The sequence below is a fragment of the Neophocaena asiaeorientalis genome, unplaced genomic scaffold, assembly GCF_003031525.2.
Source record: "Neophocaena asiaeorientalis asiaeorientalis breed wild unplaced genomic scaffold, Neophocaena_asiaeorientalis_V1.1 scaffold59, whole genome shotgun sequence".
In the NCBI taxonomy this organism is placed as follows: Eukaryota; Metazoa; Chordata; class Mammalia; order Artiodactyla; family Phocoenidae; genus Neophocaena; species Neophocaena asiaeorientalis.
In genome coordinates, this window is record NW_020174268.1 from 6,384,643 (window position 1) to 6,409,755 (window position 25,113).

At 43.4% G+C, this 25,113-nt stretch overlaps 1 protein-coding gene across 11 annotated transcripts in view; it reads right to left on the bottom strand.

Annotated features, from left to right (window-relative positions):
* RCBTB1 (RCC1 and BTB domain containing protein 1) overlaps positions 1 to 16,737 on the bottom strand; it is a 50,501-nt gene extending 33,764 nt beyond the window's left edge. For 2 of the 11 annotated variants that reach the window (XM_024755460.1, XM_024755461.1), the window contains exon 1: positions 587 to 725. Coding sequence is in view for 9 of the 11 variants with exons in the window: in XM_024755451.1 (XP_024611219.1) it covers positions 587 to 733; positions 16,487 to 16,519 (180 nt within the window). In the remaining 2 variants the exon portion in view is untranslated. Of the gene's footprint in view, positions 1 to 586; positions 757 to 871; positions 966 to 15,861; positions 15,967 to 16,486 lie in introns of those variants that run through there. The other 9 variants (XM_024755453.1, XM_024755457.1, XM_024755455.1 and 6 more) reach the window with 9 other exon arrangements.
* Positions 16,738 to 25,113: the final 8,376 nt, after the last annotated feature.

Here is a 25,113-nt window from a genome sequence, read left to right on the forward strand (position 1 = left end):
CACCTGCCAATGCGGGGGACACAGGTTCAATCTCTGGTCCGGGAAGATCCCACATGCTACAGAGCAACTAAGCCTGTGCGCCACAACTACTGAGCCTGCGCTCTAGAGCCCACGAGCCACAACTACTGAAGCCCATGTGCCACAACTACTGCAGCCTGCGCGCCTAGAGCCCGTGCTCGGCAACAAGAGAAGCCACCGCGATGAGAAGCCCTCGCACCGCAACAAAGAGTAGCCCCCGCTCGCGCCAAGTAGACAAAGCCCACGCACAGCAATGGAAGACTCAACGCAGCCAATAAATAAACAAACAAATAAATAAAATCTATTAAAAAAAAGAAACATTCAACCTCTGCTGACTAAAGTTTTAGAATATTTGGCTATACTATGAAACTCAAAGAGCAGTAGGGATGAGGGGTATTAAATCAAGAAACTGAAAGAAAAGACAAATTCTAACAAAAACAACCATCTTTTTGGATTTTAGGCTCTCTTTATGCCCCACTTTTTCTCAGTCTTCACATTGCACACTTTAAAGCTCAACCCCAAATAAGCCCTAAAATTAAGCCCTGGGTTTTGAGAGATGCTTACTTACTTCGTCATTGTCAGTAACATACAGCGCTTCGTTGGCTGAGGTGCCGAAGACACAAGCTTTCCGAATAGATGCAATTTCTTGAGGTGAGAGCAGAGTGAAGATTGGCCACTTTCCTACATCCACCATGACTCTGGTTTCAAGTAATTCCTAAAAATAAGCCGACATCTCTGCTGTAACAAACAAACAAAATTCCAAAATAAAAAATTAAATAACCACTAAACTAGAACAAAAAAAGACAATGTTAATGCAAGGAAACAAAAGCTAATTTCAGAATAAACCACCTACTTTTGGTTAAATGGATCGCTCACTTGGCCCAGCAACGTGTCCAATCCTTCCTCTACTTTCAAACCTGTGCCTTTTCCTGTAACGGGAGGAACAACCTGCTGGAACCAACTGTCTGTCTTGCCCACGTACAAGTCAGTGCTCATCTGTCACGTACATGTTTATGTGCAACCCGACAGCAGACAAAGGAGAGAAGACATGCCAACCAGATGAAACCAAGGTCTTGTCAGGTATTTTCCCCTCCAGGGTACTGAGATAAAGTTAAAGGTTACAATACTCATTTGTCTAAGGTAGTTAATTCTCAACTAGGAGTGTGTGTGTGTTATAAAAATCAGAATCATTATTTCTACCTCCCTACTCTCCCACTACCACCCACAGGATGCCCTGAAAGACCCTCATCCCTTGTAGAAAATCACTGCCACATTGAGCCACTGTTTAATGATAGAAATGGGACATCCCTCAGATAGCCTGGAGTGGCAAAAACATTAAGAAGCAGTAGCCTAAGATTTACTGGATGAAAACATAAAAGTATTATGTTCTATTCCTAACTTATATGACGACATATATACATGGACATTTCATTTCACATGGAGAAAAGTTATATGAACAAGGGTAAGAGAATTCACCCTCATCGTGGTGTCAGAGCTGATGACTACAGATTTCATGCAAGTAGCAATTAGCTTAAAGAGCACCCTATAAAAAGTAGAGATATGTATAAATTTCCACAAAACTCTAAATTCGATCTGTTTAAGAAGTTTTACACGAAGAATCCTGGTCATAGCTCCAATTCTTCGAGAGTTAAAAAGTATCTCTAGAAAGTCCAGGGGGCTGCACAAAGCACAAAACCTATCATGCCAAGTGAGTTTCCATTCTGGCTCTCACCTCTGGAAACTGAAATAGAACCAAGCAGTTGATAAACACAACCAGGGTTTCCTAATGAGCTACATAACTCATGATAACTCAGGAAGTTCCTTCCCGCCCACCCTCTTTTCAGACCTTTAAAATTAGCCAAGCGAGCCAAGGTCTTTCTGGCCTCAGAACCTCCAACAGTACCTATAGAACAGATCCCTGGGGCTTGGGCTTACTTAGCCAGGGCCTCAGTTTCCACCGCCGAGGGAGGTTTTATCCATCAGCACCAGCTTGGATGACAAGGACCAGATGCTTGCAATACCCCAAGGATCACAGCGCATATTCAATAAGCATTAAACACCATCAGGACAGGCTGGTCCCTATCACTGCATAGCCAGACTCCTGGACTAACATTTGAATGTTCTGAAAAGTGTGCATGAATGTGTATGTATGTGCGTGCGTGCGTGTGTGTGTTGGTGGGAAGAGATAAAGGACTTCGGGGAGGGTAAAAACTAATACATAAACATGTTAAAAAATTTTTGTTTCAAATGGTACAAAAGGATAGAGGAAAGTAAGTCTCTCTACCATCCCTCCCCAACCCGCTCCTCAAAGGAAACCACTGAAACAGTGATTCTAATTCCTTCCACAGTGTAGATTTACACAGCATTATATGTGTGAATGTGTGGAAGCTTCCCCCCGCCGCCACTTAACAGTACATCTTTGAAATCATTCCTATTAGCACATATAAGAATTACCTCATTTCTTTTCAATGGTTCTACAGAGCATTCCATTACATCGATTTAACAGCTTACCTGTTTCTACTGGGAGACATTTAAGTCACTTCCAGTCTGTTGCTAACATGAACAATACTGAAACTACTGTTTGCATACATTATATACATGTCTTTTTAATATATGTTTCTAAGATAAATTCCTAAAAATGGAATTGCAGGGTCCAAGTCTAATAGCTGTTTTACCTTTAATAGCTATTTCAAATTGTCCGCTACTAAAGTAGTACCATGTTGGCAGCCCCTTTCACCTGCATCCTTGCTCACAGTGTATTATCACGGTGTCTCAGTTTTGTTTAAACTTTAATTTCTCTTATGATGAGTGAGGTTGGGATCATTTTTTAAAAATAATCACAGTCATAGCAACAATAACTAACACTTCTTATTATGTGCCAAGCACTGTTGCAAGTACTTCACATTTATTAATTCATTTAATCCTCACTTTATAGACAAGGAAATGGAGGTAAAGCGACTTTAAGCGTTTGCTCAAACTAGTAAGTGGCAGATTCGGGACCTGAAGCCATGCCACCGGGAGCCAGCATGTGTAACCTTCACCTCTCAGTCTCATGTGATTAAGAGTCCAGGTGCCATTCTTTTACATAAAGCCCCTATTTTTCCTACTGGACTGCCATTCTTTTCTTTGTTCTTGATTTATAAATGTTCCTTGTATGGTAAGAAGATTGTCTTAAATGCTGTTAGAAGTAACAGAAAAGATGCCCCCCAGGGCTTCCCTGGGGGCACAGTGATTAAGAATCTGCCTGCCAATACAGGGGACATGGGTTCGAGCCCTGGTCTGAGAAGATCCCACATGCTGCAGAGCAACGAAGCCCGTGCACCACAACTACTGAGCCTGCGCTCTAGAGCCCATGAGCCACAACTATTGAAGCCCGCGCGCCTAGAGCCCGTGCTCCCCAACAAGAGAAGCCACTGCAATGAGAAGCCCACACACCACAACGAAGAGTAGCTCCCGTTCTCCGCAACTAATGAAAGCCCGCGCGCATCAATGAAGACCCAATGCAGCCGAAAATAAATAAATAAAATAAATTTATAAAAAACAACAACAGGGGGGAAAACACAAGAAATGAAACAATGTGGATATCTATAAGCAGGTAGATAAATTCCAAGAAAATCCAGATGCCTATTTCCCTAGAATATGAACTGTATCAAAGCCTGTATCAAAGCGTATCAAAATTTAATATTTTATGGTAATATACAATTACATTTTAGATGGGGGGGAATAATTACATTGGCCAAAACTATGATTCACCACCTTTAACATTACAATACAAAAGGATATTACCATTCAAAGTTATACAACTTCCTGACAGCACTATAATCATTCTGAAGTCATTCATCACTTTACAGGCAACTCTGCCCTAAGGGTGTGGTAATCTGCTGAAAAATAGTCAAGCTAACTCGCATAATGATGGCTTATTATACAGACAGAGTCTACCCATTGCTAAATTACTTGAAGCATCATTTAACAAGACATTTCTCCAAACACTTGTAACTTAAGAGTCAATATAAAAGCCAAGTCATATATCTTCCATGTCCACACCCTTCATAAAATCAGAAAGCATCACCAGTAGCCCTGGCCTGGTAGAAAGGACAGAGATTGCTGAGGACTGGGTTTTAGTCCCAGGTTTACTTTTTTCTTTTTTGCGGTACGCGGGCCTCTCACTCTTGTGGCCTCTCCCGTTGCGGAGCACAGGCTCTGGACGCGCAGGCTCAGCAGCCATGGCTCACGGGCCCAGCCGCCCCGCGGCATGTGGGATCTTCCCGGACCGGGGCACGAACCCGTGTCCCCTGCATCGGCAGGCGGACTCTCAACCACTGCGCCACCAGGGAAGCCCCCCAGGTTTACTTTTAATCAAAAGTAACCTGATACTTTTAATCAGAAGTAACCGTGATAACCTTCCTGAGCCTGAGTTTCCCAAAAAGCTGTTCTATAAAAATCTACAATTTTATGTTAAACATGTAAGGAAGAAGCTATGTGGACTTATGAATGCATGAGAACAACAAAGGCAGTAACACTGGCCAAGCAAGTAATTTACTGCTAGCAACTCAAGAAGTTAGTAGGATTCAGCAGTAATTAACCAAGTGCCTAAAGAAAGATAATCCAATGTTTTCCCTTCCCATGTTACTGTGCATCAAAAGGGAAGATGCTAACAAAAAGCTAAGCTATGTGCTTATTCCCAAATAAAGAACAAACCAAAAACCCCACAAAAACCAAAAGTACTCTGTAAGACTGAAGTATGTTATAAAACAATATGTACTGGGACTTCCTGGGTGGCACAGTGTTAAGAATCCGCCTGCCAATGCAGGGGACACACGTTCGAGCCCTGGTCCAGGAAGATCCCACATGCCGGTGGAGCAACTAAGCCCATGCGCCAGAACTACTGAGCCTGTGCTCTAGAGCCCGCGTGCCACAACTACTGAAGCCCGTGCGCCTAAAGCCAGTGCTCCGCAACAAGAGAAGCCACAGCGGTGAGAAGCCCGCGCACCACAATGAAGAGTAGCCCCCGTTTGCCGCAACTAGAGAAAGCCTGCGTGCAGCAGCGAAGACCCAACGCAGCCAAAAATAAAATAAATTTATATTAAAAAAAAATGTACTACGTGAATACAATTTTTTTAAGTATAACGTATAAAGAAAAAGGATATACACACACCAAAATGTACTTCACTGGAGAGATTAGAAGTGATATTTTCTTGTTTAAATATATTCCAAATTTCTGTAACATACGCTTTGTGATCAAAAATATTTTATTTAACATCTTTATTGGAGTATAATTGCTTTACAATGGTGTGTTAGTTTCTGCTGTATAACAAAGTGAATCAGCTATACCTATACATATAACCCCATATCCCCTCCCTCTTGCGTCTCCCTCCCACCCTCCCTATTCCACCCCTCTAGGTGGTCACAGAGCACCGAGCTGATCTCCCTGTGCTATGCGGCTGCTTCCCACTAGCTATCTATTTTACGTTTGGTAGTGTATATATGTCTATGCCACTCTCACTTCATCCCAGCTTACCCTTCCCCCTCCCCGTGTCCTCAAGTCCATTCTCTACGTCTGCATCTTTATTCCTGTCCTAAGTATTCCAAATGAAACTAAAGCTTAGTTATTTTAATTATGCTTACCCCCTAAGCTGTTAAAAGTTTTAAGAGGTATTCTTGCTTTCAATTCACAACCTAGGGTGGCAGAATGTTTCGGGCAAATCTGTAAAAATGAGTTTTTAATATAAACTTAAATGTAGAAGGTGTGAATGTAAAAGGGTACAGCCAACATGGAAAACATTATGGAAGCTCCTCAAAAAATTAAACATAGAATTACCATTTGATCTAGCAACTCCACTCCTAGTGTAAAGATTTTAAAGCAGGGACTCCAGATAGTTGTACACCAATGTTCCAAGCAACATTATTCACGACAGCTAGAAGATGGAAAACCCAATTATCTATCAACAGATAAATGGATAAACAAAATGTGGTATCTACCTACAACGGAATGTTATTCAGCCTTGAAATGAAATACTGACACACAGTACAATAGGAATGAGCCTTCAAGACATTATGCTAAGTGAAATACGCCAGACACAAAAGAATAAATACTGTATGAGTCCACTTACACGAGGTACCTTGAGCAGTTAAATTCACGGAGACAGGGTAGAATGAGGTTGCCAGGGCCTGGGTGGTATGGGTTTGGGGAGTTATTATTTAATAGATACAGAATTTCAGTCAGGATGCTGAGAAAGTTCTGGAGACTGAGAATGACGACACTAGCATAACTTAATGTCATTAAACCGTATACTCAGAAACGGTTAAAATGATAAATTTAATGTTATGTATATTTTACCACAACTTTTAAAAATCAAATAATGATCCCATGGGCTTTTATCAAGCCTGTATTAATAAACTCAAAGATGCATTTTTAAAAATTAAATGTAGAAGTTTCAGACCTGAAAAATAATTCTGGGAAAGTATAATCATAATTCTGTCTTGGGAAGGCAAGCTCAGATTAGGGAAATTCTGAATGGAACATTTCTAAAAGAAATATCACCTTCTTAGAACTTTCCAGAACTTACAGCAATTCAAGCTAGACCAAACTAATGGCCTCGATGAACAGGTCCTTCCAGGGCTTGATGGATAATCATAAAAATGAGTTGTAATTAGCGTGTCAGTTATGTTAAATAGTTAACTTGTGAAGTTCAATGAGATAGTGACTTTTTTGCATTATTTTTATTCATTATTTTATTTAGGAAATACTTTCTCATAAATAGCACTGACATGTTCAGACTGAATTATCACTCATGCATTAATAGGTGAATCAACGATTTTTTTGCTCTATGGAGATAAAGCAAGGACAGAAGAACAGAAAAGAGAAATGGAAGCAGAGATTGGAAAAGAGTTTAATGATCTCAAAGGATAATATGCCGACCCACTTGGATCTCCATATTTTCTTTGGCACTTGAAAATACATCCTATGTTCCCACAGACTGACTCTGTGTCCATTAGTACTAAAGATCTATATCCCATTCCCTGGGATGGCTTTTCCTAGCGACTGGCACTGTCCCTCAGAGAGCTGGTGGCATGGGGAAGAAAAGGTTATTTCATTTTACACTCCGAAAGCAAATTCAATCAAGAAGACAAACAGAAGAAAAAAAAAAAAAGAAGACAAACAGACCTTCCAACTTTAGAAATCTACATCTAGAACTGGAAGACTGAAGGAGTAATGTAGCAGCCAATCTTCTGATCCCTCTAAGAGCACATTTGTTTTCCCTTCCCCTAAGAACCAAGTGTTAAGAGAGGGTGAGGGGAAGGCTTTGTTTTACTGATCCAGCAAAAATATATTTGAATATGTCTAGAGCATTTAAAAAAACAACAGGAAATAAAGAAAATAATATAGGAAAACTTTGTTTCTGATGAAATAATGGTCTCAGTACTAAACAATACCAGAAATTTAGGGTTGCCTCGTAAGCCAGCACGTGGCTTCCACAGAGACCTCGACCCCCAAATTCTAACCAGATGTATTTGGCGCAAAGGAGACTGATGTTACTGATGAGACTTTACACCTCCCAACCCATCTTCTGCTGACCTAAGAGCTTGCTAAGGAAAAGAGGTCAAAACAGAGTGAGCAACCCAGAACTGGTTAGCCCCGAGATTCTGACTGCTTTTCGGGTGTCATTCTTCGGGCATGAAGTGAACTTGTATCATTCTTTATCTTGGAAGCTGATACCCTCACAGGAAACAGGAAGGACTCTGAATGTTGGGACAATCCATTTAAAATGGCCTGTACGTTCCTCAGCATACAAGCCATAGCCAGGTTTAGACTATTTGAGACAGCCATGTCAAATATGAAAAATGATTTTTTAATTGCAAAAAACTTTAAAGCACTCACACATAAACTGAAGATTCCTAATAGAGGTTTCTCTCTTTTCATACACTGGGTAGGTGATGATTTTACTTATCAGTTTAGTTGCTAACCCACCTTACAATAGGAATTTATTTATAGTTAATGAGCTACTGATAAAGTCTGAGATGCCTTGCCAAAAAAAACCTCTACCGTTATGATAATGTGAACAAAATGACAGTATACATGAATTCTTCTGACAATGACCCCATATACAATAATGCTGGGGGAAATCATAAAGCAATACAATCATGGCCCCTGCCTCTGAGGAACTTCAGGACTAACAAAGTCAATCCTAGTAAGTGGAAACCTAGAACGCAAATGCAAGTGAAACAACTAAGCAAGCAACGAGATGCAACATGCAAACATATAGCCCACGTGATACATGCAAATGGGAAAAAAATACTTGCACAACAATTACTATATAAAAATTACGTCTCCCAGAAAACTGTTACATGAAATCCCAGAACTCAGCTTCTCAGTATTGTAAGCATATGACAAAATGTAAGCATTTCCTCAGTGAAGATCATCCGGGTTTCCTGCAGGAACAAGTGCTTTTTCATAGCCTTCTTCCTTTTTCACCAACAGAAGTTCCCATTTGAAGACAAAAGATTTAAGGATGTGGCCATCTTTCCCTATTTTTGAGTACATTATATTTCAATTCTATGAAAACTTTCAAACAGAGGAAACAGGAATAGGGTTTGGGGTAAACTTCTGGGGCACAACTTTACAACTCATTATGTCATATATCCATGGATATATATATCCATATATCCATTATGTCATATATCCATTATGTCATATATCCACGCTACAGCAAAAGCAATTCAAAAAACCTCTCAAGTTACAGAAGAGCTACATGTTACTCATAGCATTTTCTTCCATACTTATTCTGATGAGCTTTTTGAGACTGAGCAGATACTACAATTCTGATTTGGACACCAAATGTATTTCCCAGGTCCAGACAAGCCTCTGAAAGAATCGGCCTAAAAGTCTTTTAAATAAAAATACACTTTAAAACTATTTCACCTATTCTCTGGTATAACTACATCAAAGGAGCAAAGTTTCAGAGATTTGCTGAGACACTGATGCTGTTACAGGTAGAACAGCTGTCATCCACTTCTCTTTTCTGCAATATTACTGTACTGCAAGAATGAAAACGAAAGAATGTCCTGAATACTTGACATATTCCACAAAGACTAAGGGACTCTAAGAATGTAGCATTCTCCAGAGGAGTTTCTGCCGTCCTTCATAAAGATGCAGCTGTACAGGTGACAAGGTAACCCTCCTAGCTTCATTTAAAGACCACATGCTGGGCTTCCCTGGTGGCACAGTGGCTGAGAGTCTGCCTGCCGATGCAGGGGACATGGGTTCGTGCCCCGGTCTGGGAAGATCCCACATGCCGCGGAGCGGCTGGGCCCACGAGCCATGGCCGCTGAGCCTGCGCGTCGGAGCCTGTGCTCTGCAACGGGAGAGGCCACAAGAGTGAGAGGCCCGCATACCGGAAAATAAAATAAAATAAAGACCACATGCTGCTGTCTTAGAATTTCCTAACACTCACTGTGATTCCCCTTTGCCTCATCAGTTTCCTTCAAATTCATCACTCATTTAAGAAGACGACTGTCACCTCCCAACCACCAACAGGTTACTTAACTCGAAGCACAATTTGCAACAATGGCCTCAGGAAGCAATTCTTAAGCCCCATCATCCAAGAGGCTGCTTTCATTTCACTGCACAGAAGCTTTAGGCAATTCTAGGAAGTCGGGAATCTGACCGCCCATTGTAAGTGACGAATTAATTTTACTGAAGCCAAGTGTTAGGGTTAGCAAAGCAAACAACCCAAGTGGCAACAGCATTAGCAACAAAAAAGAATAACATTCAGGGTTGTGAAGCTGACTACATTGCTTTTACAAAACACTTATTTTCAAAAGGAAACCAAAAAAAAAAAAACCTCCATGATTACAAATAATTTTCTTCTATGGTTTTGTGGTTTTTTTGCACCAAACATACAGACTTTGCAAAATAGACTACATAAAAATAGATGGGTCAACAAAGAAATGGATAGAACACAATAATAGTTCATTTTATTTTCCTAATAAGTCCAAGGCTGCAATGGAGGGACCCAAGTTCAAACCTATTTATGGTATCATGAACCTCTCCTACGGGGACATCTTTGAAGTGATCTCATCTACTAGTCTCTGCTGCATGAAAAGTATCAACTGTGCCCTGTAACGGCCTAAAGCCAAATTAAAATTCCAGCAATAGACAGGCAGAACCACACTATATTCACTCCGTGAATGTTTGCTGAAAGTCCTCTAGGTAAACATGACACACAGCCAACATCACCCTCCACTCCCAGCAGAACTTCCATGTGATCAGGGGGGTCTAGGCACATAAACAGATGCTCACCACAGTGTGGCCATGCTCTGACCGGGAGGTTTGGATGCTACTGAATCACCAGAGTCAGGAAGTGTCAAGTACCTGAAGAGAAGGCAAGCACCTGGAACAGTGAACATATATGCCAGGTAAAAGTCTGGCGGAGGAACTGAAAGAAATTCAGCACAGTTGTAGCCAAAAAGCTTAGACTATCCAAAGAGCAACATGTAACCACTGAAGGATCTTAAGCAGGGAAGTGGTGTGATCAGGTGTGTACGTCTGTGAAAGATACTTTGGCAGAATGTACAGACTAGATGGGGGTGATGGGGGAGACATACTCAGAGCCTAAGGTGGCTGCAGTAACCAGGAAAGAAAGAATGGAAGCCTATGCCAAGGAAACACAAGTGGGGAAAACAGGCTCAAACAGACTCAAAAGCATTCTGTACCTGACTGAATGGGAGGAGGGAGCGGGATAAGGAAAAAGGCAGAGCCAAGGCTTACACTCAGATGCTCAGCTTAGGCAGTAGGCGATCTGTAATGCCACTTACTATGGTAGAGAGAACACAGCTAGTTTCAGGAGGAGATGAGGAATTCTACCCTGGACATTTTACCTTTAGCTACCTGTGGGATATCAAAGTAGGCATGTCCAGGGCTTCCCTGGTGGCGCAGTAGTTGAGAGTCCGCCTGCCGATGCAGGGGACACGGGTTCGTGCCCCGGTCCGGGAAAATCCCACATGCTGCTGAGCGGCTGGGCCCGTGAGCCATGGCCGCTGAGCCTACGCATCCGGAGCCTGTGCTCCGCAGCGGGAGAGGCCACAACAGTGACAGGCCTGCGTACAGCAAAAAAAAAAAAAAAAAAAAAAGTAGGTATGTCCAATAGATATTTATAAATCTGAAGATCAAGAATGATCTGTATAGATATATACATATATGTATAACCACTTTGCTGTACACCTGAAACTAACACAATATTTGTAAATCAACTATACTTCAATAAAAAGAATAATTTTAAAAAGAAAGAGATCTGGATTGGAGATTTGGCAATTTGGCATGAGATCACTCAGGAAAAAGTGTGTAGAGTAAGAGAAGACGATCTTGGACAGAACTCAAAGGAACTCTGACAGCAAAGGGACAAAGAGTGCTCCATAACAGAGATGGAAGGAACAGGCAGAGTAGGAAGATACAGGAGAACAGTGACACAGAAGCCCAGGGGCGTGAGCATCACACAGAGAAGGCAGTGTCAGTGTCGGACGCTGCTGAGAGGCCAAACAAGGTAAGGACGGAACAAGGTCCACAGGATTTAACAAAAATTGTTGCTGACCTTAAGAAGAGTTTCAGTGAGGCTGTGGATGGACAAGGCCAGGCTGTGGCAAGTTGAGAGCATGTGAAAGGTGAAGAGGAGGAAACAGTGAATGGAAAAAACTTGTTCAAGAAATTTGACTGTGAAGAGGGGCCTCCCTGGGGGCGCAGTGGTTGGGAGTCCACCTGCCAGTGCAGGGGACACAGGTTTGAGCCCTGGTCCGGGAAGATCACACATGCCGCGGAGCAACTAAGCCCGTGCGCCACAACTACTGAGCCTGTGCTCTAGAACCCACGAGCCACAGCTACTGAGCCCACGAGCCACAACTACTGAGCCCGCATGCCACTACTACTGAGCCTACGTGCCTACGGCCCGTGCCCCGCAGTGGAAGAGTCCACCGCAATGAGAGGCCCATGCACCGCGGCGGGGAATGGCCCCTGCTAGCCACAACTGGAGGGGGCCAGCGCACAGCAGCAGGGACCCAACGCAGCCAAAAATCAATAAATTTATTTTAAAAAAAAGAAAAAGAAATTTGACTATGAGGGAAAAAGGAGAACGAGGATAGTAACTGTAAAATGGGCTGGAGCTGAAGGACATATTTTGGATGATCTTTTTATTCCAAACATGTTAGAGACCTGAAAATGTTTAAATGTTATTGGGAAGGAGTCAGTAGAAAGATAGAGGAAAGGACATAACTAAATGAGGTTTCTGAGAAAGACTAGGGAATGGGATCTGAAGCAGAGGTGCACATAAGCTATAGAAAGCTGGGGAATCTTCCACACAACACAAGGAAAGGACGGATACGATGAAAGGGAGTTTAAAGGTTGGAGAACCAGAGGTTGGAGGTAATTTCTTTATCATTCTCTCTGCTATTGAGACTCTGCTAAAAGAGGATGCGTTTTTCAGTTCCACCAGCAATTTACGAGGGCTCCAATTTCTCCATATCCTCACCTAATTACTGTCTGTCTTTATCGTTATAATCATCCTAGTGGGTGTGAGGTGGTAGGTCATTGTGGGTTTGATTTGCATTTGAGGGCATTCTCTCCTGAGGTCACCAATTCTCCCAGTGAAGGAAGATGGAAGGCTTACTGTTGAGAACAAGAGGGGAGGTACAAAAGAAAATAGGGTGAAGCAACAAAAACAAGGGCCTCAAGTCTGAAGCAGCCACCATGGAGAATGGGAAAGAGCATTGACCAGGGAAACCTAAAAAGATGCTAAGACAGAGCCTGGGGGGAGTTGGAGACCATAAGTCTATAAAGGCATCCGTTTGATCTCCTGTGAGCTTTTCTTCTCCAAGAAAAGAGGTTTTTTTGGTTTTCTGGGGTTTTTTTAAACCGAACTAACCAGAATTGGAATGGAAAGCTGCTCAGAGAACTTTTTCATTTAAAGGCAATAAGTGCCCCTGAAAAATCCATCAGTTATTTTTTAAAGTCCTGCAACATATCCATTAGAGATGACAGTCTGCATAAGGTTCACTCTCCTTGACCCTTGAGAGCAAAGCACCTCTCAAGACATGTGTTCACTGCAGATCTTACATCTGTACTGTCAAGACTTACGACTACAATCACGGTGCTAAATTGAGAAATTGGCAAACTGCAAGGAACACCACACATCTGTCATCTCAACAATTGGCAATTCCTTTAAAACATGTCAGATAATCCTATCACCAAGTGTTAAGACTGATAGTAACAATCATATATACAAATAAACCAGCTACACAAAAGAAAATGACTTTCGACTTAACCAGTTACCTAGTACTCGACATAGCCAGTCTTCAGTTTAATCAATTCAGTAAGTACATCCCTATGTTAATATGAAGTAAAGATTTAATTCATTTACAGATTTATCTTTAAAGCATGCCACTGCATATGCCGGCCACAATTTTGTGCTCAGGGATCCCATCTTGGAACTGACTTACATGTGAACCAGATTTATACCCAGGGTTTGTTACCGTTTGCTGAGTAATATGGCATTCCTGAAACTCAGTGGCTTAAAACAACGGCAATTTGCTATTTCTCTCAATTCTGTGTTTTGATTGGGCTCAGCTGGGGTCACAGGCACTGGAAACTTGACTAACTAGGGCTGAAACAGGCCTTGCTCGCATATCTCTCTCAGGTGGGCTCTCTTTCTCCACCTAGTCTAGCCCAAGCCTCTGTACATGCTGTTGGCCTCCAAGAGGGTAAATGCTGGAGCCGCCAAGCCTCTTAAGGACTATAGGTCCAGAACTGGCACACATCACTTCCACCATGTTCTACTGGTCAAAGTCACAAGGCCAGCCTAGATGCAGAGGGAGCTGAAACAGACCGCATCTCTTGATGGGAGGAGAAGCAGTTAGTGGAGGGATGGGAGGAATTGCTGGCAGTCATCTTTGGAAAACACCTCTACCACAGCTGTAAACAATATTACTGAATGTTTTACACAATACCACTTGAGTTCAGGATTGAAGCACTAGAGAGGGGATAGACTTTGTCTATTTCCCAAACTAGAACTTTTTCTTAAGCATGAAAAAGAATACCTGGGCAAAAATATTCTTTTCCCCCCATGGAATGCTAAGCTTAGAAAAGCCATGGAATCTTCTCTGGGGTTGTGGGATAAATAGAGACCATCCTTCAGGAATGGTCTGAGTATAATCTTCCTGAGATGAGATTCATCATTTTCTGAAGTCATTTCACACCTTACAATATATTATGTATGCATGAGTACGATCTCATTTTTTAAAGTATATCTAATACTAGAAAACATAGAGGTCTCCCCAGCTATTTGAATTCTTGCTATCCAAACTCTAAACTCAAGAAGCAAATAGATTTGGGTAAATTCTTCAATACTCAAACTTTTGCTACTGGCTCTCCTAGGCTCAGGAATGAACTAGATTTGGATATCACAGTATCTCTTACAATCTGGAATCTCACTATCTGAACACAGCAACCCAGTAAATCTGTCTCGTGAAAAGGACTTACACCCCAGGGCTTCCCTGGTGGCGCAGTGGTTAAGAATCCGCCTGCCAATGCAGGGCACACGGGTTCGAGCCCTCGTCCAGGAAGATCCCACAGGCCGCGGAGCAACTATGTCCGTACACCACAACTACTGAGCCTGGGCTCTAGGCCTGTGCTCCGTAACAAGAGAAGCCACCACAATGAGAAGCCCGCGCACAGCAACAAAGACCCAACACAGCCAAAAATAAATAAATAAATTTAAAAAAAGGGCTTACACCCCAAAATATTAACTTGTTATCTTTAGATGATATAAATTACATGTAATGTACATTTTTCTTTATTCTTCTGCTTGGATTCTAGATTCCTTGAGGGTTCAAACCTTGTTTCCCATGCCTGTCTTACTCTTTAATGTAGTACACACAGAAGGAACAGCATAATAATAAAGGTCTTAAAAATTAAATTAAAAAAATTCAAAAAAAATTTTAAAATTTTTAAAAAATATTGATGCTTACTCCAAAAATAAAATAATAATAAAGGTCTTTGACTTCCCTTCAGTTTCAGATAATCTGACTTTCAGATAAAGGAGGACACTGTCTCAGACTCCTCAGCTTGAACTGATTATTAAGATGTAGCCAAGCTCTTGTTGGAACACAGAGGCAACGCTTTAAATTTTTTAAAAGAATTTTTTTAAAGCTACAAACTTGATTGCATTGGTTTTTATGGCTATTTGATTTCCGAAGTTCTCAGAACTTGATCATTTGGATCACACATAAAAGCCACCGTGGAAGAAATCTCTTTAGAGATTAATATCCCCTCTTCAAGAGAAACGCTGGAGGGCAGAAAAAAAGGACCTGTCTAGAAGTATTAATAAATGGACTGGTATTTTCACAATGGATTAAAAGATATCCATTCCACAGATCAACTGCTATATTAATAGAATCTAAATATACAGTTACATATTCAACCCTGAAAGCAGTTTAAAAAGGTGAAATTCATCAGCGCCCCCTTCAAATAGATACTTTCTAAAATCTAAAGCACACTATAAACTGTTGTCAGGGTTAAATCATTTTTCCATTACTTTCAGCATTATATACCTTGGTATTTTCATGTTACTAGCTCACAACGCACACCAGCTTCAGCAACTCATAGTATTTGCCTCCAAGGGCTATAATCCTCCCCCCTAAAAGAATAGGCCAAAGACAAATAAGACTGAATCTGGGCGGGGGGGTGTTAAGTGTTATAATATTGCTTTATAAAATTGTAATTCCCAGGTGCAGAGTTCTGCAGCAGATGACTTCGGAGAGTCTCACATGCAAATAAATATAAACAAAAAGCTTACTTACGAGAGCAGACAAGAGCGTGCCTAGATGTTCATCTCAAATATAATAGAGTAGGTAGTCTACCCGAGGCAGGAAAAGAAATGTCTTTTCATTCGGTTCATCGCACTCCTGGATAAAAGTCCCTATTAAGTGAAACCCCTTGGTGGACTCCGTGGTGTGGGGGAAAGGGAAACAGCGTAGAGTATAGTTTGTGACATTCGGAGGCGAGGAAGAGATGCTAAGGGCCGAGGGAGAACCGGGAGAGTCGGAGGGAAGGTCTCCTCTCACGCAAACCGCGTCGAGAGCAGAGACAGACTTCAGCTACGAGCAAAACCGCGTCCCTGAAGCTCAAAAAAGAGAGGAAGTAGGGAAAACTTTCCCGACCTTCTCCCAACCCTGTCCCCCCTCCTCCTCGGAGAAAACGCTAGCAAAAGCGCTAACGGCTTGGAGCCGGCCGCCCCATCACCCACCCGGATGCAGCGCCCGGCGGTCGGGGGGGCCGGGGGACCCGGGCCGGAGGGCGGGAGGGAGGGCGCAGGAGTAAGAGGGCGCGCCGGCCAGGCCCGCGGGGAAGGGGGAGCAAGGAGAAGGCAGGGGCGAAAGGGGCCTCCGCGAGCTCGGGCCCGCGCCCCCCCTTCCCCACGGCTACCTGGGAGGCCAGCCGCGGCCGCGCGCCGTCCATGTAGGCCCAGTAGCCGGGAGCGCCGGGAGGACCTCGCAAGCGTTGCGGGACCCAGCGAGTGGCGGGCTTAAAGGCGGAGCTGGCGAGTGGGCCGGGGGCCGGGCTGCCGAGTCACGTGGTCCGGGCCGCCTCACGTGATGCCGCCGCCCAGCTCGCCCGGCCAGCCCCGTGCAAATCCGCTCGCCGGGCAGACTGGGATCCTGTAGTCTCTCGGCCCTGGGCCGGCGGGCACGGGACTCCTCAAGAAGCCGATTGGCCGTCCGAATCCGCCCCCAGGCTCTGCGGAGACTCGCGGTCGCTGTCTGTGGCTGCCGAGACTCAAAGGCTTTTGTCTCTCTGGGAACCAGGGACGCGCGAGGGGCGGGCTCCTGCCGCCCTCCCTGGATGATTGGCCGTGGGGAGGGCCGTCCAGCCACCCCAAAGGGACCTAGGACGGACATGCAATTGGAAACTCCTCTCCCTGCTCCATAGCGCGCCCTACCCACGTGGGCATTACTGAGGTGGTGCTTGCTGGGAACAAAGGGCCTCGGAGGAGAGACTCGTTTTACTCCAGAAACGCCCCCACCATCCCCCCATTTATCTACCGGTCGAAAAGCCCCTAAGCCTCGGTAATAGAGAAGGTGGCAACTGAACCAAGATCAGAAGGAAGGAGGGAGTGAGGCACAGGGCCCAGGTAATGGAAGGAAGGAAGCGGTACCTCGGGGAAGCAGGCTGTCAAGATTGGAAGGGACCTAAGACAGCAAAAGACCCATTTTCTTTTTCTTGTTATAAATGAGTAAACCGAGGCTGGGAGTGGAGATGCTTCCTGGTGCTTCATGCAGCCTAACATCTATTGAGACCACAGTCATCTTTATAAAGTACTGCACAGCTTTCTGGAAACTCCCTGGCTCTACAGTATAAAGTCCCAACTTCTTGGCATAACTTTACAAGCAATTTTATTTAAACTTTCCCCATTTAAATAGGAAAACATAGCATTTTCTAAGCTAAAAGAAGCCTACTTTTCCTCATCTTCCAGCGCTTGTGCAACACTACTGGAGGCTCTGGCTGCAGAGAACTCCTGTTTTCCTTGACTGCTCAATTTTCTTCAGATTACTTACTTTTTCCCTCAGTTGCTTTACTCCTCTTTATGTTTGTTCATTCTTTTGCCTCAGCCAGAAATGCCTTGAGTCAGCACCCTCTCCTCCCATAAAGAAAACCAGAACCAGACAGTAGTTAAGGCAGTAAAAACAGATTTTACTCAAAAACTATTGCAATAGGGGAACTGAGCCCAGTTCTATACTGAGGTTTCTTTTCCCCTATTGCAATAGTTCCTGAATAAACTCTGTTCTTACTGCTTTAACCACTGTTGAGCCCTTGTTATCTTTAACAACACGCCAAGGTTCACATCAGTCTCCTACTCATCTTTCAAAATCCAGGTCAAATACCACCTACTCTTGTCTTCCTACCCTGCATCCTCCTTCTGATTCAACAGCATCGGCAACTGAAGTTCATTCAGATGGTGTCAGATGTAACTCCTTCCCTGATTTCCAGGACCCTGTACGTATTCTGATACATAAATCTCACATTGCTCAAAAATGTACTGTTCACTTCCTCTAAGAAGTACATTATCTATCCCTATCTTCTTCCCTAGATTATAAACTCTTTAAAACAAGACTTCTGGGCTTATTTCTGTGCCCTCAGTAGCCACTGAATGAGGAGGGTCCATGTGGTAGGCCCTCAACATCCACTGAGTGAAGGTCCACGTGATAGACCCTTAATATCCACTGAACGAAGTGGCTTGACCAAGGTAGCGGTTCAGTGAATTTACTAAAAGAGGCCTACTTTTCTCAAAACACTGAAGTCAGTTTCTTTAGGTCAAAATTACTTCAATAAAACATGTTTGAGAAAAAATGGGGGTTTGCGTCATCGAACACTTCCTGAGCACTCACTGCTTATCGTGTGCCTGATGCTGTACTTGCAGCATCTTGGAGGATGAAAAGTTGAATAAGACATGATTGCTGATCTCAAGGAAGGTGTAGTCTGGTTATTCCAGTCCAGGGTGCAAAGTGTGATACAGAATGCTTACGTGAACACAAATGGGGGACCACGAATTATACAGGGGGTTAGGAAAAAAACTTCCTGGGAAGGTGAATTTCGTGGACAAGTGGTAGTTAGATGAAAAAGGGAGGGAAGGCTCTTCCAGAAGAGAGAGCAGTGTGTTCAAAGATAGGGAAGCCTGAAACAGTGTTATTTAAGAAAAGCAAGTAACACCTGACTGGCCGGACTTGATTACCTCATTTACATCTGGAACAAAGGAAACCTAATTAGGTTAATGTTAATGTACTTGAAAGAATTAGCCATTTATTAGTATTATTTATTGGATTGAGTAACTTTCCATTAGACAAATCCTAGGCTCTTCACCTAAAATTGACCTGTGCACTAGTGCTGGGTGATTTCTTTTTCTTTTCTTTTTTTTTTTTTTTTTCCAGCTCCAGAAGCTCTCTATAATTGTTATCTGAAAACAGCAAAATTCGTTGTTCCAAAGAAGATTATTTTAGAGCTCTCTAAACTTTTTCTACAGGGCAAAAGGCTGTCAATTTACAAGTAGTACTTTAAGAAGAAACTGGGCTCTATCTCCAAGGTGCGCGAGGACGAGGACTCTTCCTCCTGGTGTTCACCCTAATACAGGACCATGCTGGTAAAAAGCATCTGTCAAGAACCTAGGGAAACACAGTTAACGTAAGGGTTAAGGTGGGTGGGACATAGAACAATTCTAATCACTCTTAGAGGCTTCAGAAGTTCATTTCAAAAGGTAATATCTCAGTAAATGGAAAATTAGAACATCATCTTTTGTTTGCTCCCTTTTCTTCCACTGTGCTCTTCTCCTGTAGGTGTCATTTGGGGCAGATGTGGGTCAGCCAATCCAGCCCCACTTCCTTCAGGTGGACTTGATTGAGTGCACCTCTTACACAATTTTCTTTGCCAAGAAAATCTTCTGAAGGTCCCCCTAGGCGGACACTTGTTTTTCATGCTTTTTCATGTTTTTCAAGAAGTTCAATAGAAACTTCTTGACAGTCAGCAAGCAAAAATAAAAGAGATTTCAGTTACTTCCTCAAAGACTTGAATGTTATTTCTCCTGAGAGAATGAAAACAGCTAGGAGCACTCAGATTATCTCCACCTTTTCTTCTCTGCCCCTCCCTCTTCTCATGGCTGGTCAAGATTGAGAGAGATAAGCCAGAGGACCACCAACCCTTACAATGGCTAAATAGGGAATATTTAGGTCACTATATAAGATTGTTTACCTGTGTATGTAATTCATAGTCAGGAAATCTGTCTGACATTCTCAAAAACATCATTATTTCTGAGAATTGAGAATGACATAACTTTTAGGATTTTGCAAATGTAATAAAATATGGAATCTATCTAGAGGGAGATTCCACCGTGATTTTCAATTAGCTTAACCAAACAGGTAAACATGATCCGTCACAGTAAGCTTTACAACCTCAATCCTTATTGATCAAACTACTTTGGGGATAATTTCTGCTCTTATAGTTGGGATAAATAAACATGGCATAAAACAGGGCAGGGCAGGGGGAAGCTTGAGAGAAGTGATAATGGAGACTAGGAAAAGAATTTTAATTCTAATTCCTTTTTTCCCTCACCCCAAGAACCAGATGAATTCCCTTTGCTCACCATGAAAACACATTAAATAAACAAACAAGCATCTTAGCCCTGGCTAAAGTAGACTACTCTGCTGATTCATATCTTCACCTGCACTGAGGCAGACACTATGCTGAACAGGTGGCATAAAAAGATAAACCTGGGGTGGGATAGGGAGGGTGGGAGGGAGACGCAAGAGGGAGGAGATATGGGGATATATGTATGCGTATAGCTGATTCACTTTGTTATAAAGCAGAAACTAACACACCATTGTAAAGCAATTATACTTCTATAAAGATGTTAAAAAAAATAAATAAACAATAAAAAGATAAACCTACTTTGCTCCCTGGACCAGGCATTAGATTGCTCCTCTCATAGTATCAATATCACTCCCGCATAAGATCACCTTTATGTGTAAAAGTGATCCAATACACTCCATTTAGAATTGCTTCCTTGCCCTTTGTCAGATGAAAGAGCTTCTTAAATATGGAATTCGACCAAGGAATCCACTTTATAACAAAGGAGAGGTAGCAGTGGGCACATGGCTGTGGAATCCACTGGACCTATCCCTTGGCAAAACACCCAGAAGCTACTGGCCTAACGAGCAATAGAGCAGCCTGTTGAAAGCTTGGCTGAATTGTCAGCTTGGGGATGATACCCTATGAGGATAAAGTGCTACCCTCAAGGATGTAGTAATGCTCTAAATCAATCACCATTATATGGTGCTGTATCCCCAGAATACCTGGGAATGAGATCCAAGTGTGGAAGCAGGAGTGTCCCTATTTACCATCAATTCCACCCACTTGGGGAATTTCTGCTTTTTCATCCTCACAACTGTAACCACAGGTTTAAAGGTCTTGGTTCTCAGAGGGGGAACATTTCTACCAGGGAACACAGCAGGAATATCCATTGAACTTTAGGCTACACCACCACCCAGGCACTTTGGGCCCCTCGTTTCAAGGACCAGCAGGCAAGAGTAAGATCCTGGTGGGCGTAACTGACTCTTACCGTCAAGAGGCAGTAGGGCTACTGTTACACAGTGGAGGCAAGGAAGCATGTGTTTGGGGCACGCAGATAATCAACTTAGACACCTTTTAGTACTGTCTTGTGCAATTTTGATGACAAATGGACAAGAGCGGCATGTGCAGCCTGAGAAGGGCATGGTAAACAGTAACTGGAACTCATGGGTTTGGAGAGTCTGAGTCACTCCGCTGGGTAAATCACCTAAACCTTCAGAGGTGCTAACTGACAGTGAGGAGGGAGAGGATGGCTACTGGTTGCAGCCTCAAGACCAACTGCAGCAGCAGGGGGGTTGTAGTTCATCTTACTAACCTTCCTCTTTATAAGTTTCCCAAGGAAAAATGGCACCCCAGTGTCCTGAAGGAACTGCTCCAGTGTCCTGAAGGAACTGCTCCTTAGATTCGTGTGAAGGAAGTGGATCTGAGTGGCGCAAGGCATGGACCGTCCTGGATGTGATACCGCCCTGCCCAGAACACAGCTGCAGCCCTCTTAGGAATCGCTTCAGCTGAAGAGAACTGGTTTGCTGAAAGTCAGCCCCCTTCTGGGAAGCCAGCCTCCCCTGAATGATTGCTGCTCAGTCTTACTTTCTTTTGTTCAATAGGTGTTAATTAGAGTCCCACCTAATAAACTTTCTATGTGCTAATCGTCTCAGAGTCGGACTTCCCAGGAAATCTTATCTTTGACAGTCTCTTTAGTGTAGATTGCAATTTGAAGGAGAAGACACTAAACAAGTAAAATAAATTCATGACTTGTACTCTGAAGGAGATGAGCAAGATGCAGCAATAGCAAACACAGGGAAGGTGTACTTGGAGAGGAGGTGACATTTAAGCCAAAAATTATACGATAGAAGTCAGCCATGGGAAGAGCAGGTAGGAGAGTGTGTCTTAGGAAGAGAAACATCTTGGATAAAGGCTCTTCCCAAAGAGCTTAGTCTGTTGAAGTACCACCCAGAGATCTGTAGTCCTTTCAAAGGATTTTTTTTCAAATGCAATGGGAGGCCTTTAAAGGGTTTTTAAGCAAGAGCGTAAAATGCTGTGATTTGCACTTTTAAAAGATTCTCTCTGATAGTGAGGAAAAAGACTGGATGGGAAGAAACCATTAAGGAGGTCACTGCAACATCAAGAAACATGCCCACCCGAAGTTTGCCCCTTCCCTCCAAACCACGTTCCAGGTGCCCAAGACCCTGGAATTCCCAGTCCACTTCTAGGACCTGCATGGACCTCTTCCCTATATCCATCCCCCCTAAGACAGACTGCACACCCTTAGGGCCATGGGGTGGTCAGGGAGGGACCATTGTAGGGCTTGGAAGTGGAGTGTCCCCAAGCATATGTATAAAGCTCCTTGCAGTGTGAGATGAAGCCAGGATTGGAAAAGATGGGAGATGAACTCTGGGACAGGGACCAGGATGGTATTCCCTCCCTGCTGTGCCAAGTTCCAATATGGAACCCCAAAGATTCCAAGAATACTAAATTCAAGACTTGGCCATCCAGGTTATTAAAAAGCTGTAGTTGTCAAGACACAATAGAATATATTTTATTCAAGTTGTTGGCTTGATTTTTAACTCGTAAATTTTTAGACATATGATATGTGGGCCTCCATTTGTAATTTTGCACTGGGTTCTACAAATGTTAAGGATGGGCCTAAAAGCCACATTTACCTACAAAGAAACAATACACATACAAAGCTGGCTTCTTATTACAAACAATAGATGCCAAAGATAATGAAATAATATCTTCAAAATGATGGGGGAAAATATCTGTTAATCTAGAACTTTCTATCCAGTTAAGCTAACATTCAAAGGTGAGGATAAAATAAAGACATTTTCAAACCAAGACTAAAAGAATTTCCCACTCACAGACCCTTGCATAAAGAAGAAAAATAAACCAAGGAGGAAGGATTAGAATGCAAGAATCAATAATGAGCAAAGAAATCAGTAGATACATTGGTAAATCTAAGTAAACACTGACTATAAAAAATTACTAATTTTTAGAGGGTAAACACAGGGTGAAACTAGGATATTACACAGCAATCACATTGAAGATGAAAGGCAAGATTCAGAGTTTAACATTCTAAGGTCCTTATGATGTTGCATATACAATGTTAAAAAATTTATCTATTACTTTTAATATTTTTAAGGAAAACATCTTAAGCAAATATGCAAAAAAGAAGGAAAAAAATGAATAGTTAGGATGGACTGAAAAAAAGCAAAATAAGTTTAACCAGTAGTACATATAAAATCATCCTCCTTTCAAAATGGAAAATCAGGCACCAATGTATTCTTTGTAAACTTCCTCTAACCAAAACCATTGACCATAAAATACCATCTCTGCCACTACTGTTACCCAGTTATAAAGTATTGTTCAGCTGTTGCTCTTCATTCTTATAAAACTCCATGGAAGATAGATACTAAAATGTTAGGGGGAATCTCACATACTTGGGGCTTTTATACCAGTGAGTCTAGTATCAACTATTTGCACAAAACTCTACTCTTTTCTGTGGGCAATACCACAGAAGATCTCGAGGAGACCTTCAAGACAGCAGAGGAGTAAGACGTGGAGATCACCTTCCTCCCCACAAATACATCAGAAATACATCTACATGTGGAACAACTCCTACACAACACCTACTGAACAGAAGACCTCAGACTTCCCAAAAGGCAAGAAACTCCCCCACGTACCTGGGTAGGGCAAAAGAAAAAAGAAAAAACAGAGACAAAAGAATAGGGACGGGACCTGCACCAGTGGGAGGGAGCTGTGAAGGAGGAAAGGTTTCCACACACTTTGAAGCCCCTTCGTGGGTGGAGACTGTGGGTGGCAGAGGGGGAAAGCTTCGGAGCCGCAGGGGAGAGCACAGCCACAGGGGTGCAGGGGGCAAAGTGGAGATATTCCCGCACAGAGGATCAGGGCCGACTGGCACTCACCAGCCCAAGAGGCTTGTCTGCTCACCTGCCGGGGCAGGTGGGGGATGGGGGCTGAGGCTCGGGCTTCAGAGGTCGGATCCCAGGGAGAGGACTGGGGTTGGTGGCATGAACACAGCCTGAAGGGGGCTAGTGCGCCACAACTAGCTGGGAGGGAGTCCGGGAGAAGTCTGGAGCTGCCTAAGAGACAAGAAACTATTGTTTCGGGGTGCATGAGAAGAGGAGATTCAGAGCACCGCCTAAACGAGCTCCAGAGACTGGCGCAAGCTCTGGCTAACAGCTCAGACCCCAGAGATGGGCATGAAACGCTAACGCTGCTGCTGCAGCCACCAATAATCCTGTGTGCAAGCACAGGTCACCATCCACACCTCCCCTCCCGGGAGCCTGAGCAGCCCACCACTGCCAGGGTCCCGTGATCCAGGGACAACTTCCCTGGGAGAACACATGGCGCACCTCAGGCTGGTGCAGTGTCACTCCAGCCTCTGCCTCCGCAGGTTCGCCCCCCATCCATACCCCTCCCTCCTCCCGGCCTGAGTGAGCCAGAGCCCCCTAATCAGCTGCTCCTTTAACCCCATCCTGTAAGAGCAGGAACAGATGCCCTCAGGCGACCTACACGCAGCCTCGGGGCCAAATGCAAAGCTGAACCCCAGGAGCTGTGCGAACAAAGAGGAGAAAGGGAAATCCCTCCCAGCAGCCTCAGAAGCAGCGGATTAAATCTCCACAATCAACTTGATGTACCCTGCATCTGTGGAATACATGAATAGACAACGGATCATCCCAAAATTTTTTTCTGTCTTTATTTCTTTTTTTCTCCCTTTTCTTCTGAGGCATGTGGCTGATAGGCTCTGGCCGGGTGTCAGACCTGTGCCTCTGAGGTGGGAGAGCCGAGTTCAGGACACTGGTCCACTAGAGACCTCCTGGCTCCACGTAATATCAAACAGCAAAAGCTCTCCCAGAGATCTCCATCTCAATGCTAAGACCCAGCTCCACTCAATGACCAGCAAGCTGCAGTGCTGG